The sequence below is a fragment of the Elephantulus edwardii genome, unplaced genomic scaffold, assembly GCF_000299155.1.
Source record: "Elephantulus edwardii isolate Elephantulus edwardi_28Jun2011 unplaced genomic scaffold, EleEdw1.0 scaffold00043, whole genome shotgun sequence".
NCBI lineage: Eukaryota > Metazoa > Chordata > Mammalia > Macroscelidea > Macroscelididae > Elephantulus > Elephantulus edwardii.
Window position 1 is genome coordinate 17,930,011 of NW_006399793.1, and position 11,339 is coordinate 17,941,349.

General features: G+C 38.0%; 1 protein-coding gene across 1 annotated transcript in view; it reads left to right on the top strand.

The window, feature by feature from the left end:
- The window catches only part of LNPEP (leucyl/cystinyl aminopeptidase), a 53,084-nt gene that overhangs the window by 29,686 nt on the left and 12,059 nt on the right, over nucleotides 1–11,339 (top strand). Inside the window, exons 10-12 of the mRNA XM_006885378.1 lie at nucleotides 94–182; nucleotides 8,061–8,241; nucleotides 9,206–9,362. Of these exons, the coding sequence (XP_006885440.1) occupies nucleotides 94–182; nucleotides 8,061–8,241; nucleotides 9,206–9,362 (427 nt within the window). The remainder of the gene's footprint in view (nucleotides 1–93; nucleotides 183–8,060; nucleotides 8,242–9,205; nucleotides 9,363–11,339) is intronic.

Consider the following 11,339-nt stretch of genomic DNA (forward strand, 5'->3'; position numbering starts at 1 on the left):
ACTTCTCAAAAAGGAAAAATGGAAGGATAAAATAAATAATTTATAATTAATTTAGAATTAGAGTAATAATCATACAATATTTTCTTTTTATAGCTACCTATGGGAAATTCCACTCTCCTATATCACCGATAGAACAAATAATTCACAATATCCATCAGTATTCTTACTGACCAAGGAATCAGGTAATTTCTATGATACTGCTCAACTATGAAATTAGAAATAGTATCTTAAACTGAACAATGCATAAGATGGTAACACTTTTTCAGAGTACAAGACTAACATTTCTTGTGAAATAAAGTATAAAAAGCTATGGAGAATGTCTTGGTGCAATAGAAAATAGCAAATGCTTTATTCTTATATGCTAGATACACATTTTGTTATAGATTAAGAGGTAGAGAAACTTTTTTAAAGTATGTTCTTCTGACTCCTTGTAAAGAGAGGTTTGAAAGAACTGCATTTTTACAAGTACCTGAGAGAATTCTTATGCATAATAAAAGTTTATGAGCTAGATATATATGAAATTACTACTATGGCATGTACTACAGTGTATTTTTTGGTAATGAGAAAAAGATAAATTATGATAGCAAGGAGATAGGGATATAAAATGTAAAGATGATGTGTACTAACCTATACAAAGTCTACACATAGCAATTGAAATGCAATTTATTGTTAAGTATTTCTGTGAATACTTCACCATGAATCTTATTTCCATCCTGATAGAACTGAAGGCCCTTGATTCTAAAGGAACCATTAGTGATGCTTCAGAGGTTTGTGGAAAGGATGGTTTCTTGTTTAAATTTGGAACTAACATTCAAGCCTGTATTCTGTATAGGAGAGTGTAGTTTTAGTGATTAAGGTAACAAACTTTGGAACTAGACTATCTGGTTCAGTTCTTGGATCTGCCATTTTTAGTTGTATGATTTTAGGTGAGTTGTGTAATCTTCCTGAGCATACTTCTTTCAGTTATAGAATGGAGATAGTGATTACATTATTTTCTGTGAAATTTCTAAAACAGTGCCTCATATGTAAGTATTATATGCTGTACACAGCAAGCTATCATTAATATTTGTCTTGCCTAGTGCTGCTTTAACAGAGATACTACAAGTAGAGGACTTCAACAAATTGATTTTTATCATTTAGGAGGTTATTCAGGGTGTTAGCTCAAGGGGAAGATGCTTTCTCTCTATCAGTTCTGGAGGAATGTTCTTGTATTCTTCAGCATGCGTAGATCTTGTGTCTCTTGGAGATCTCCAAGTGCCTCAGCCATCCCCACTGTCTAGGAGTCTCCTGGTGAAGGCATAAGAGGCCAGAAGGATGCACTACCTCCTGACAGTTGTTTCTTGGTGATACTGAAGTTCCCTGTCTCAGCTCCTCTTCCTCTCTTACCTCACAGGCTATGAAATGTGACTGAATTAAGGAATACTTCATGACCCACTCAAAATTTTTTTACCATTATTTTGTTTATGAAGTGATGCAGCATCAGTTCCAAGTTTCCACATCATGTCAATACATACGTGTATTTTGGAGGACGCAATTCAATCCAGGCCATTGTTATGGAAAAAATTAAACTTTAAACGGAGTATATCCACTTTACATAAAATTTAGAAAATGGAAAACAGATACTATCACTTTTTCATAATTGTTGCTATTGTTAAGTGCCTTAGAGTCATAGGTGACTCATAATGACCCTATGAACAAAAGACCTGGACATTTTTATAACGTTCATCCTTTCTTCAGGTTCTTAGGGTCTCTAGAGGCAAGCTATTTCAGAAGTGGATGCCACTCCTGCTTCCAAACTTGTTTTAATTGGGGAGCTCCACCAAACACTGTCCACCATGGGTATCCATTCTTGCAGCTGACTCATCAGTGTCACAGTGTTCAGCTTCACAGCAATCATGAGTTACCTCTCTACAGCAAGTGAACACACCAGGGTTACACGATCTAGAAGAATGTTTGACCAAAAACAATTAAAAACAGGCCTGAGGACCGCCGATTAGAGTCACCCACCTTTTTCTTGGTAGCATCACTTTCTGTCTGCTAGGCCAACTGATCTCTTTCTGTGCTGTTGTTGTTGTTAAGTACCGACCCTATGAACGAAAGACGTGAACATTTGTATAACTTTCATCCTTTCTCCAGGTTCATAGGGTGTTTTTTTTTCATAATTACTCTTGTAATTATTTTTCATATAAAATGAATATAAGTGGATGTTCAAAGAAGTGCAGCTTTTGATGAAAACAAAATCCCAAACTTTTAAAGTGTGCTGTAGAAGAGAGGTAGTTTTCTGACCTAAGAAAAACCAAATAATCCATTTTTCATATATCCTGTAGCACAGCCAAAACATGACCAAAGCACTCCAGAGCATTTGGAAGGGAAATTGTGAAAACCTCCTGAAAGTGAATTAATTTTTTATCCTATTAGAAATAACTGAGCATTAAAAGATCGCCTTTTATTATCTGATTTTAAGCTTTTTTAAAAATTCACTCTCTACAGACAATCCCATATTATTCTCCTGTTGCCTTTTCTATCTAAGCCCTCACTTATCACTCTGTTTATACTGTACAGAAAAGTCCTTCAATAATCTGACTGTTCCTCTGCCTCTTGTCTGTGGCCCTTTGTACACTCCCGCCTCCCCCTGATTTGCTCCTCTGCTTCCGATCTCAGTTCACTCATTGTTTTGGGCTTTCCTTTACCATAGGCTGGTTAAATGTCCTTCTTAATAGAAGCCTTACTTCCCCCGTCTTTCTATGCTACACTCTTTCACTTATCTGTCCCCTGTTAGATTCATCCCCCTTGAGTGGAGGGACCATACCAATGTGAATCATTTGGTAAAGTTAGCATTCAGTTAGGGAGCCCTGGTGGCTTAGTGGTAAGGGATCACACTGCCAATCCAAAGGTGGTGTTGATTGAGTCAACATGGCTCAAAGCGACCCTATGAACAAAAGAGCTGAAGCCTGTTCTATAACTACCATCCTTCCAAAGGTTACGTGGTTTGAATCCACCAGGTGCTTCGTGGGAGAAAGATGAGCAATAATCATATATGTATGTGTCAGGTTCAGGTCAGGATTAAACCAATTGTATTATATAATACATTGTGTATATTCTCTTTTACTAAGAGTATTTTCAAATGACAAAACCAAACAACATATTTTCATAAAGCTTTGAGTTCTTTCCCTAAAGCTTTCTACAGTGAGAATGTTGTTGTTGTTGTTGTTATGTGCCTTCGAGTCTTTTGCGACTCATAGCGACCCTATATACAACAGCCCTAAACCCTGCTCTGTCCTGTGCCAGTCGCATTGCCTCTGACACACCCATCCCGATTATCCCAGTCACTGAATCAATCCTCCTCATAGAGGGTCTTCCCCTCCTGCACTGTCTCTCCACCCTACCAAGCATGATGTCCCTCTCCAAGGACCTGTCTCTTCTTACAGCATGTCCAAAGTATGACAGTGAGAATAGAAATAATTTTTGTATAGAATTGTTGTTTTTAGGTGCCATCAAGTTGAGTTCAGATCTCTTGTTCATAGGGTTGCTGTGGGTTGTACTGAACTTTAAAAAAAAATCTAATTTGAAACATTTGTGATTTAGAATGCACATCACTTTAGAATGCACATCACTGTGCCAGAATTATTTCTCTGAAACTAAGGGACATGTCATAGAAATAAAGACAAGGAGAAAAATAATTAGGAAGAGCATGCAAATAAAATACTTATAATATGCCTGCAACTATTTTTGCCTTTTTTCCCCCTAATAAAATAAAAGGCAATCTAGTGTCCTTGTGGGTAGGGACTTAGCTACTGCTAAGCCAAAGTTATACCTGTCTGATGGCTCGGGTCTGCCAGCAGCTTTAGGGGAGAAAGGTGGACAGTCTCCTTCCTGCAGTCTACAGTCACTGAAAACCTGCTGGAGGGTCAGCTATTAGTATTGGAAAAAGCACTGCTTTTAAAAAAGAGAAGTGTAATGCAACTGCTTACGTAGTGCTAACACTTTGGAACAAACTAGGCATGGCATTTTGTAACTTAGTACTCAAAATTTTTTTTTCTTTGCTTTAACTTTTTTAAACAGCATTTGATTTTTGTTACTTGGCAAATGGGTTTTTATTAAAAAAATGTCTATTACATTACTTCATACGGACTTTTACGTAAGACTGGAATTGCTCATTCTTTTTTACTACTCAGTGGACTGTGAACATGAACTGTTAATCTGTTAATAAGTCTATTAAATTTAAAACATATGAGGGCAACTTCATCTACATTGGAGCTCCCTTAAGTACAAAGCTCTTCATTTTTTTATAATTGTGGTTTAAGGTCCTCTGTTCTAGCTCAGTCAGAAGGCCTGAAATAAACTAATACGTTGATTTTTTTTTTTCTTAAATAATGATTCCCTTCTTATGTGGTTGGCTGCACTGCTTCCTGTTCTCTCATCTCAGAGCCAGCCATAATTTCAAGTGCATCCCCAGTTGTACTCTTCCCCTCTACCATCTGCACTTATCTAGGTTTCTGATATGGCAAATTGCTTCTCAATAAATGTTGTTTTAAATATTTTCCTGCATGTGTCCAGTGGAACAGTTGCTATACTTATCATGCCTTGTCTTTTTATTGGGGGGTTGAGATGAAGGAGGTTTACAGCTCTTCCCTGTCACCCCTCCCAAGTCTTTAAAAAATTATACTAATTTATTTACAAACTTTGGATACATTGTTTTTTTACACTAGATTCTTCCAATTTCTCTCACTTCCCGGCCCATCAAATTGTACAACGCCACAGTTAATCTCCCCTCCCTATGGACATCCTCATCCCTCTGCTTTCACTCTGTCTCCCTCCGCTTGGATCCTCATACTCATTCTACAATAATGGTTTTATACAATATCCTTGTGGGTCTGACTGAGTTCACTCAGCATGTCATTGCTCCTGTGTGCTGTGTAGTATTCCATTGTGTGAATGAATGTACCATAATTTCTCAATCAGTTCAATTGCTGTTGGGCATCTGGACTATTTCCATGTTCTTGAGATGATGAATAACACTGCTGTGATCACTGGTGTACAAGTCTCCATTTGTGCCTCAGTTCTCATTTTTTCAGGGTATGTTCGAAGCAATGGAATAGCTAAGTCATAAGGAATTTCTAATGTCAGCTTTTTGAGGAAACCCGAAACTGCCTTCCAGAATGGTTTTACCATTTTACAATCCCACCAATAATGTATAAAAGTTCTATTCTCAACACATCCTCTCCAACGTTTATTACTTGCTGTCCTGCTATACTTTGCCACTGCTACTGGAGTGAGATGGTATTTAATTGTGGTTTTTATTTGCTTCTCTGTTATTGCCAGTGATTGGAGCATTTCTTCATGTGTCTGTTGGCTTTTCAAACTTCTTCCTCTGTGAAAACTCTTTCCATGTCTTTTGCCCATTTTGTAATTGGCTTATCAATCTTTTCCTTGTGGAGGCCCAGGACTATTCTGTAAGCCTTTATTACGAGACTGTTGTCTGAGATGGTATTTTGAAATGTTTGTTCCCAGTAGTTGGGTTTTCTATTCACCCTGTTGGATAAAGTTTTTGCTGCACACATGGATTTAATCTTTAGAAGGTCCCATGCATCAATTTTATCCTCTTCAGATTGTGCATTTCTGGTTGTATTTGGCAGTCTTTTTATACCATAGACCAGGACTTTTAAGCTTGATCCCAGCTTGTCTCTTATGATCTTTATTGTTTGGGCTTTACTCCCAGGTCTCTGATCCATCTTCAGTTAATTTTTGTGTGTGATGTGAGATGGGGATCCTCTTGCAGCTTCTTGCAGGTGGAAGTCCAGTTTTGCCAGCACCATTGAAGAGGTCCAGATCTTTCCTTGATACCATATAAATACATCTCTTTATTGTTTTGATGTTTGGGGTTTAACTAATGATAGATATAGGAGTTCTGGTGACATAGTCTATAGGGAGCTATGCTCCTAACCCAAAAGTGGTACTGCAGTGTTTGAATCCATGAGCTCCTCTGACGGAGAACAATGGACAGTCTCTTCCTGTGTGATTTACTGCCTCGTAAATCCTGCTAGAAGATCAGCTATAGGTCAGTTCTGACTTAGTTGCAATGAGAAAGAAAATGAATGATGTTGTTATTGTTGTTACATGCTGTCAAGTCACCTGTGACCCATAGCAACCCTATGTACAACAGCTCTGAACCCTGCTCTATCCTGAGCCAACCTTATTGTCTCTAACACACCTACCCCCATTTGTCCAGTCACTGAATCAGTCCAGCTCATCGAAGGTCTTCCTCTTGCGGTGTCCCTCTACCCTCCCAAGCATAGTGTCCCTTTCCCAAGGACTGGTCCCTCCTTGCAACATTCCCAAAGTATGTCAGATGGAGCTTCAGAATCCTTTGCCTCTAAAGGAGCAGCCTGGTTTCACCCTTCCCAGGATGAACCTATTTGTTCTCCTAGCAGTCCATGGTAAATTCAGTACTCTTCTCCAGCACCACATTCTCCTACCCTCCCTAGTCTTTGTTGATCTTTCTAATGAATGATACATAACATTAATTTCATTAGTCAAAAGTTTGTTAAAAATTACTCCAACATGACTGGCAAGTCTACAGTTGCCATCACAAATATTCTTTAGAACTAATCCTGCCCTGGAAAAAGAAACCCTCTTTAATCTAATTGAGCCATCTCATCTGTTGCTATGTTGTATTTCTATATAACAACAGAAATTAATGTAGTATTTAATAATGACCAAGACTCGATAGCAGATTTACCCTATTAAAACATGGCATGTCTTAACTTCGTCATCATCTTCTGCAGTACTAGTAGAACTGGAGTAACTACGGTAGAAGATTATGTGATACGTTTGGGTTAACTATTTGAAGTTCATAAACTTCAAGGCTTTTGGGTACTTTTGCCTAATGAGACCTTAAGCTTGTCCTGGTGTTTATTTCACTATCTTCAAATGATGCAATTTTTCTAAATGGCCTTGTTTGTCCCTCCTTTGCTAAGAGACCAAGACATTTTCTGTAGCTCTCTCAGGCTTTCTTTGCTGCTCGCCCTACAAAGATACTTTACCTTTCTCCTTCTCTCTTCTAACCATCATAACCTTGAAAGCCAGTTCAGCTCATGGATCATGGGCACTCTCCTTGAATTCTGAACCATGAGGGTTCTACCCAACCCCCTTCTCCTGACCTAAACCCTTATATCCTTAAATCTCAACAAATGTCATTTCTTCTCTCCTAATAAGTCTCTCCTAATCTTCTTTGAGGGGCAAGACATTTCTTTTGTGCTTCAACAGAATGCCATACTTTATTTTTTCCTATCAGTATCACTTACATTATGTTTTACTTGCCTGTTTGCATCAGACTTTAAGATTCATGAAAGAAATGTATCTACCTTGTTTACCCTTTGATTTTAGCACCTAGGCTGGATCTGAATATGATTTGTTGTTCCATTTTTTAAAAAAAAATTAAATAAAATATTTATTTTATCCTGGTTTACTTACAAAGTTGGTATACATTGTTTTTCATGCCAGATATTTGCCATTTCCTTTACCCACCCCTCTCTTTGCCCATCAAATTATGCGACTGTATGATTAACCCCCACCACCACTGCACCCATCCTCATCCCTCTGTTACCCCCTCCCTTCCCTTGGATCCTCATATACGTTCTACAGTAATGGTCTTATATGGTATTTGTCCTTAAGGGACTGAGTTGAATAACTAATGATCTTTGTTGAAATGACAGTAAGTAAACCAGGAGGCAGATGTTTAGTTTCTGAGTAAAATTATTAAGTATAGAAACGACTCAACATTGAACTTGAACTTTTATCTCTGGGATCAAGAGTTCCATATTGTATCAATTGAGCATTGTTTATTTGTTATGATGTTTTGAAGAAGATGGTTTCACTATAATTTATTTACATCAATTCATTGTTGTAGAAGAAAAGACTGTTAAGTTGCCATATGTTGTTTTATGTATCTTTTGACAACAAAAAAATACAGCATATTAACTTTGAAACAAAGTGTTTATGTGCTATCTTTTCTTGCTATATAATCCTACCTTCCCTTTTCGTTTTTTGATCTGCATTAGATACCATCATTCTTCCAGAAGAAGTAGAGTGGATCAAATTCAATGTAGACATGAATGGCTATTATATGGTACACTATACTGATGACTGGGAAGCACTGATCAAGCAGTTAAACACCAATCCTTATGTTTTTAGTGACAAAGACCGAGCCAACCTCATCAACAACATCTTTGTGCTTGCAGGGTTGAGTATACTTGATTTGCTTTGTTATTGTTTCTTAAACATATTGTGGGTGGTAGGAAAAGGTTTGGGAGGACTAGCATATATTGCCTGTTGAGTACAGCTTATCTTTGAAAGTGAAGGAAGTATAATATATATTCTTTGTTGTCAGAGACTTTATAATCCATTTAGAAATGTCAATTTGAAATTAAGAAACAGATAAGAAGAGAACAGCAATATTTTTTTTTAAAATGATACCAAGGGTTTCTCTGGCCACATGTCGCATGTTGTGCTGTGGTTCACATATACCAAGGAATCCACCAGGGGTTCCTTAGGAGAAAGAGAGGCTGTCACCTCCCATTAAGATTTACAGCCTCAGAGACCCATTGGAGGGTTGATAAGAGATCAGCTCAGTTGCAGTAAAGCAGAAGTCTGCCACTGAGCAGAAGATGTATGTGTTTGAATGTTCTATTAAGCAGTCCATGACTTTCCCACTTTGGCTTATTTTTCATGACATGACCATTTTAAACCATCTTGGCCATCATATGTGATATCCATAAAATGATTATCAAAATATGCTAAAAGTCAATCACTGTAGCTCCTTCCTTATCAAGTCTGACAAATTCTCACACAACCAAAAAGGATTTTTACTGATGAAATTTTCTCTTCCACCTGATAAATGTAATTAAGAATAATAAAATTAATACTTTTCATCTTTCCTCACCTGAGATATTTTAATATGTTCTTGGAGTGAGTAACAGTTTATACAGGACTGGTGAAATAAAAGATGAGCTATTTATCATTCTGCAGAAATAAGTGTCTCATCTTTAAACTCATGAACGTAAAGATAATAAAGACTGTAACTTTACAAACTGCTACTCTGGACATAACATTGGGATCTTCAAAATTGATTGTGGCTAGAGTTTCTCTCAGCATGTGTGGAATTGCTTTGTCTGCATATTTATTTTTCCTCTCCTTTATTCTTTAGCATTGGCAAGGTCCCTCTTCAGCAGGCTTTTGAGTTGATTGCTTACCTTGGAAATGAGACCCACAACGCCCCCATCACTGAAGCCCTATACCAGACCCGCTTCATCTTTGACCTTCTTGAGAAGGTGGGACACTTGGATCTGGCCTCAAGATTGGAGGTATGCCTGCCTTTCTACTGACTTTGTTTCTTAATGTTACTGTGCATTATCTTCTATTCAACCACTAATGCGCTGAAAAAGCCAACAGTTAAATTCCATTGTCTCCACTTACCTGCTTGTGGAATCTATTTTGGATGAAAATGCGGTTATGTTCTCTGAAGAGTTGGTAAGGCGATGATGTGATCGGATTGAGATATTAGCATACAGATTACTGTTATTGCTGTCAACCAAGGTTACATGAAAAGAAAATATACTTGATATTGGCTGTTGTGCAAAGTAGATCTCCCCATTATTTTTCCATTCTCATTGCCATCAAGTCTGTTCCAATTCATGACAGCCCTCCATCAGGTTTATAAGGGTGTAAATTGTAATGGGAGGAGCCTGCCTATCTTTCTCCTGAACCAACCTACTGCCTCTGGGTTAGCAATGAAGCTCACTACCGACCAAGACATCAGAGCTCCCTCGTTCGCCCTTATTGTTTGCCTTTAAGTTGGAACTCCAGCGGGTTTTCAGTAAATAAATTGCACAAGAGGAGATTGCCTGCCCTTCTCCTGTGAAACAGCTTGTGAATCCAAACTGTATGCCTTTGAGATGCAGCACAGCTTCTTGCCACTAGAGCTCCTTGACTAGTCACTGTAAAACTAATTCTAAAATGACGGTTAAATGTATGCATTGAGAATAACGTGAATGTTTTAGTACTTTTTACTTGTACCACTGATGGAGATAGTGATGTGAGTGGACATAAGTTTCTCTGTCGAGCACTAAAGGAGTCTTGCTTTTGGAGCTGATGTTCCCTTTCTTATGACCATTTGCATGGTCTTAAGGCATGATTATATTAAGCACTGTCAGTATTCAGTTGTTTGAATTTTATTTTGGGGCATGGTATAAGTATAAACAATATGGATGTTTAATTGGCCCACTAGCATTTTGGTACAGTATTTAAACTTTGTTTTAAATTATAGAATATACTGAAAGTGACTCATACAATAGCAAAAATATATCCCACTTGAAGAAACTAAATTAATAAGCTTTGTTGATATAACTCACTTTTTCTTGCTATTTAATAATATTGTTAAGAATGAATATATCCTAAGAGAAGACAGAGGACCCACCTATTCTGAGGCTGCTACCTCTTAGATTTACATGTACTAGAAAGCTCTCTTTTCCCTCATTCTTCTCATACCTCTCCATTGGGCCTCATGCTGAGGAAGCACTTGATAATTCTCTCAACTTACCCTCGGATGAACATAGATGCTTAGGAGAAGTGAAAATGTTAAGTATTTTCCTACTATGATGTTCAAGTTCTTAGTTTATCTTCATTCTCGATGTTGAACAGTTCTCTGGGGTGGGGGGGGCATTGTTGTCGCTCGGTACCATCAAATATGACCTGTAGTGACCCTGTGAACAACAGATCTGAACCTTGTCCTGTCCTGTTCCGTCCTCACACTTCAATTGCAGCAATCACGGTGTCAGCCTACCAGGTTGCAAGTCTTTCCTCTCTTCCACCAACCCTCCACCTTTCCAAGCATGATGTCTTTCTCCAAGGAATGGCCACCCTAACAGCATGTCTGAAGTACGTGAGATGAAGCTTTATCATCTTTGCCTCCAAGGAGGGAGCGCACTGGTTGCACTGCTTTTGCTGCTATCAGTCTTCTCAAACTTGATTGTTGTTAGAAATCAGATCAGCTTTAGTTTATCAAAAGAAGGAAACCCTCTCTTTAAAATTCTTTTAATCTTAAAGATAGCTAGATAACTTCAAACCTCTCAAAATATGACATCTGAAGCAATGTGACCCTCACAGTCCCAAGCCCATTGTTTCATTCACTGTGTCAGTCTATCCATTGAGGGTTATTCTTCCTTTTGCTGACCTTCTACCTTTCCCCGGAATGATGTCTTTTTCCCTCTTGACAACATACCCAAAGTATGGGAGATGAACTTTTACATTTCTTGCCTCCACTATCATTCAGATATATGCAC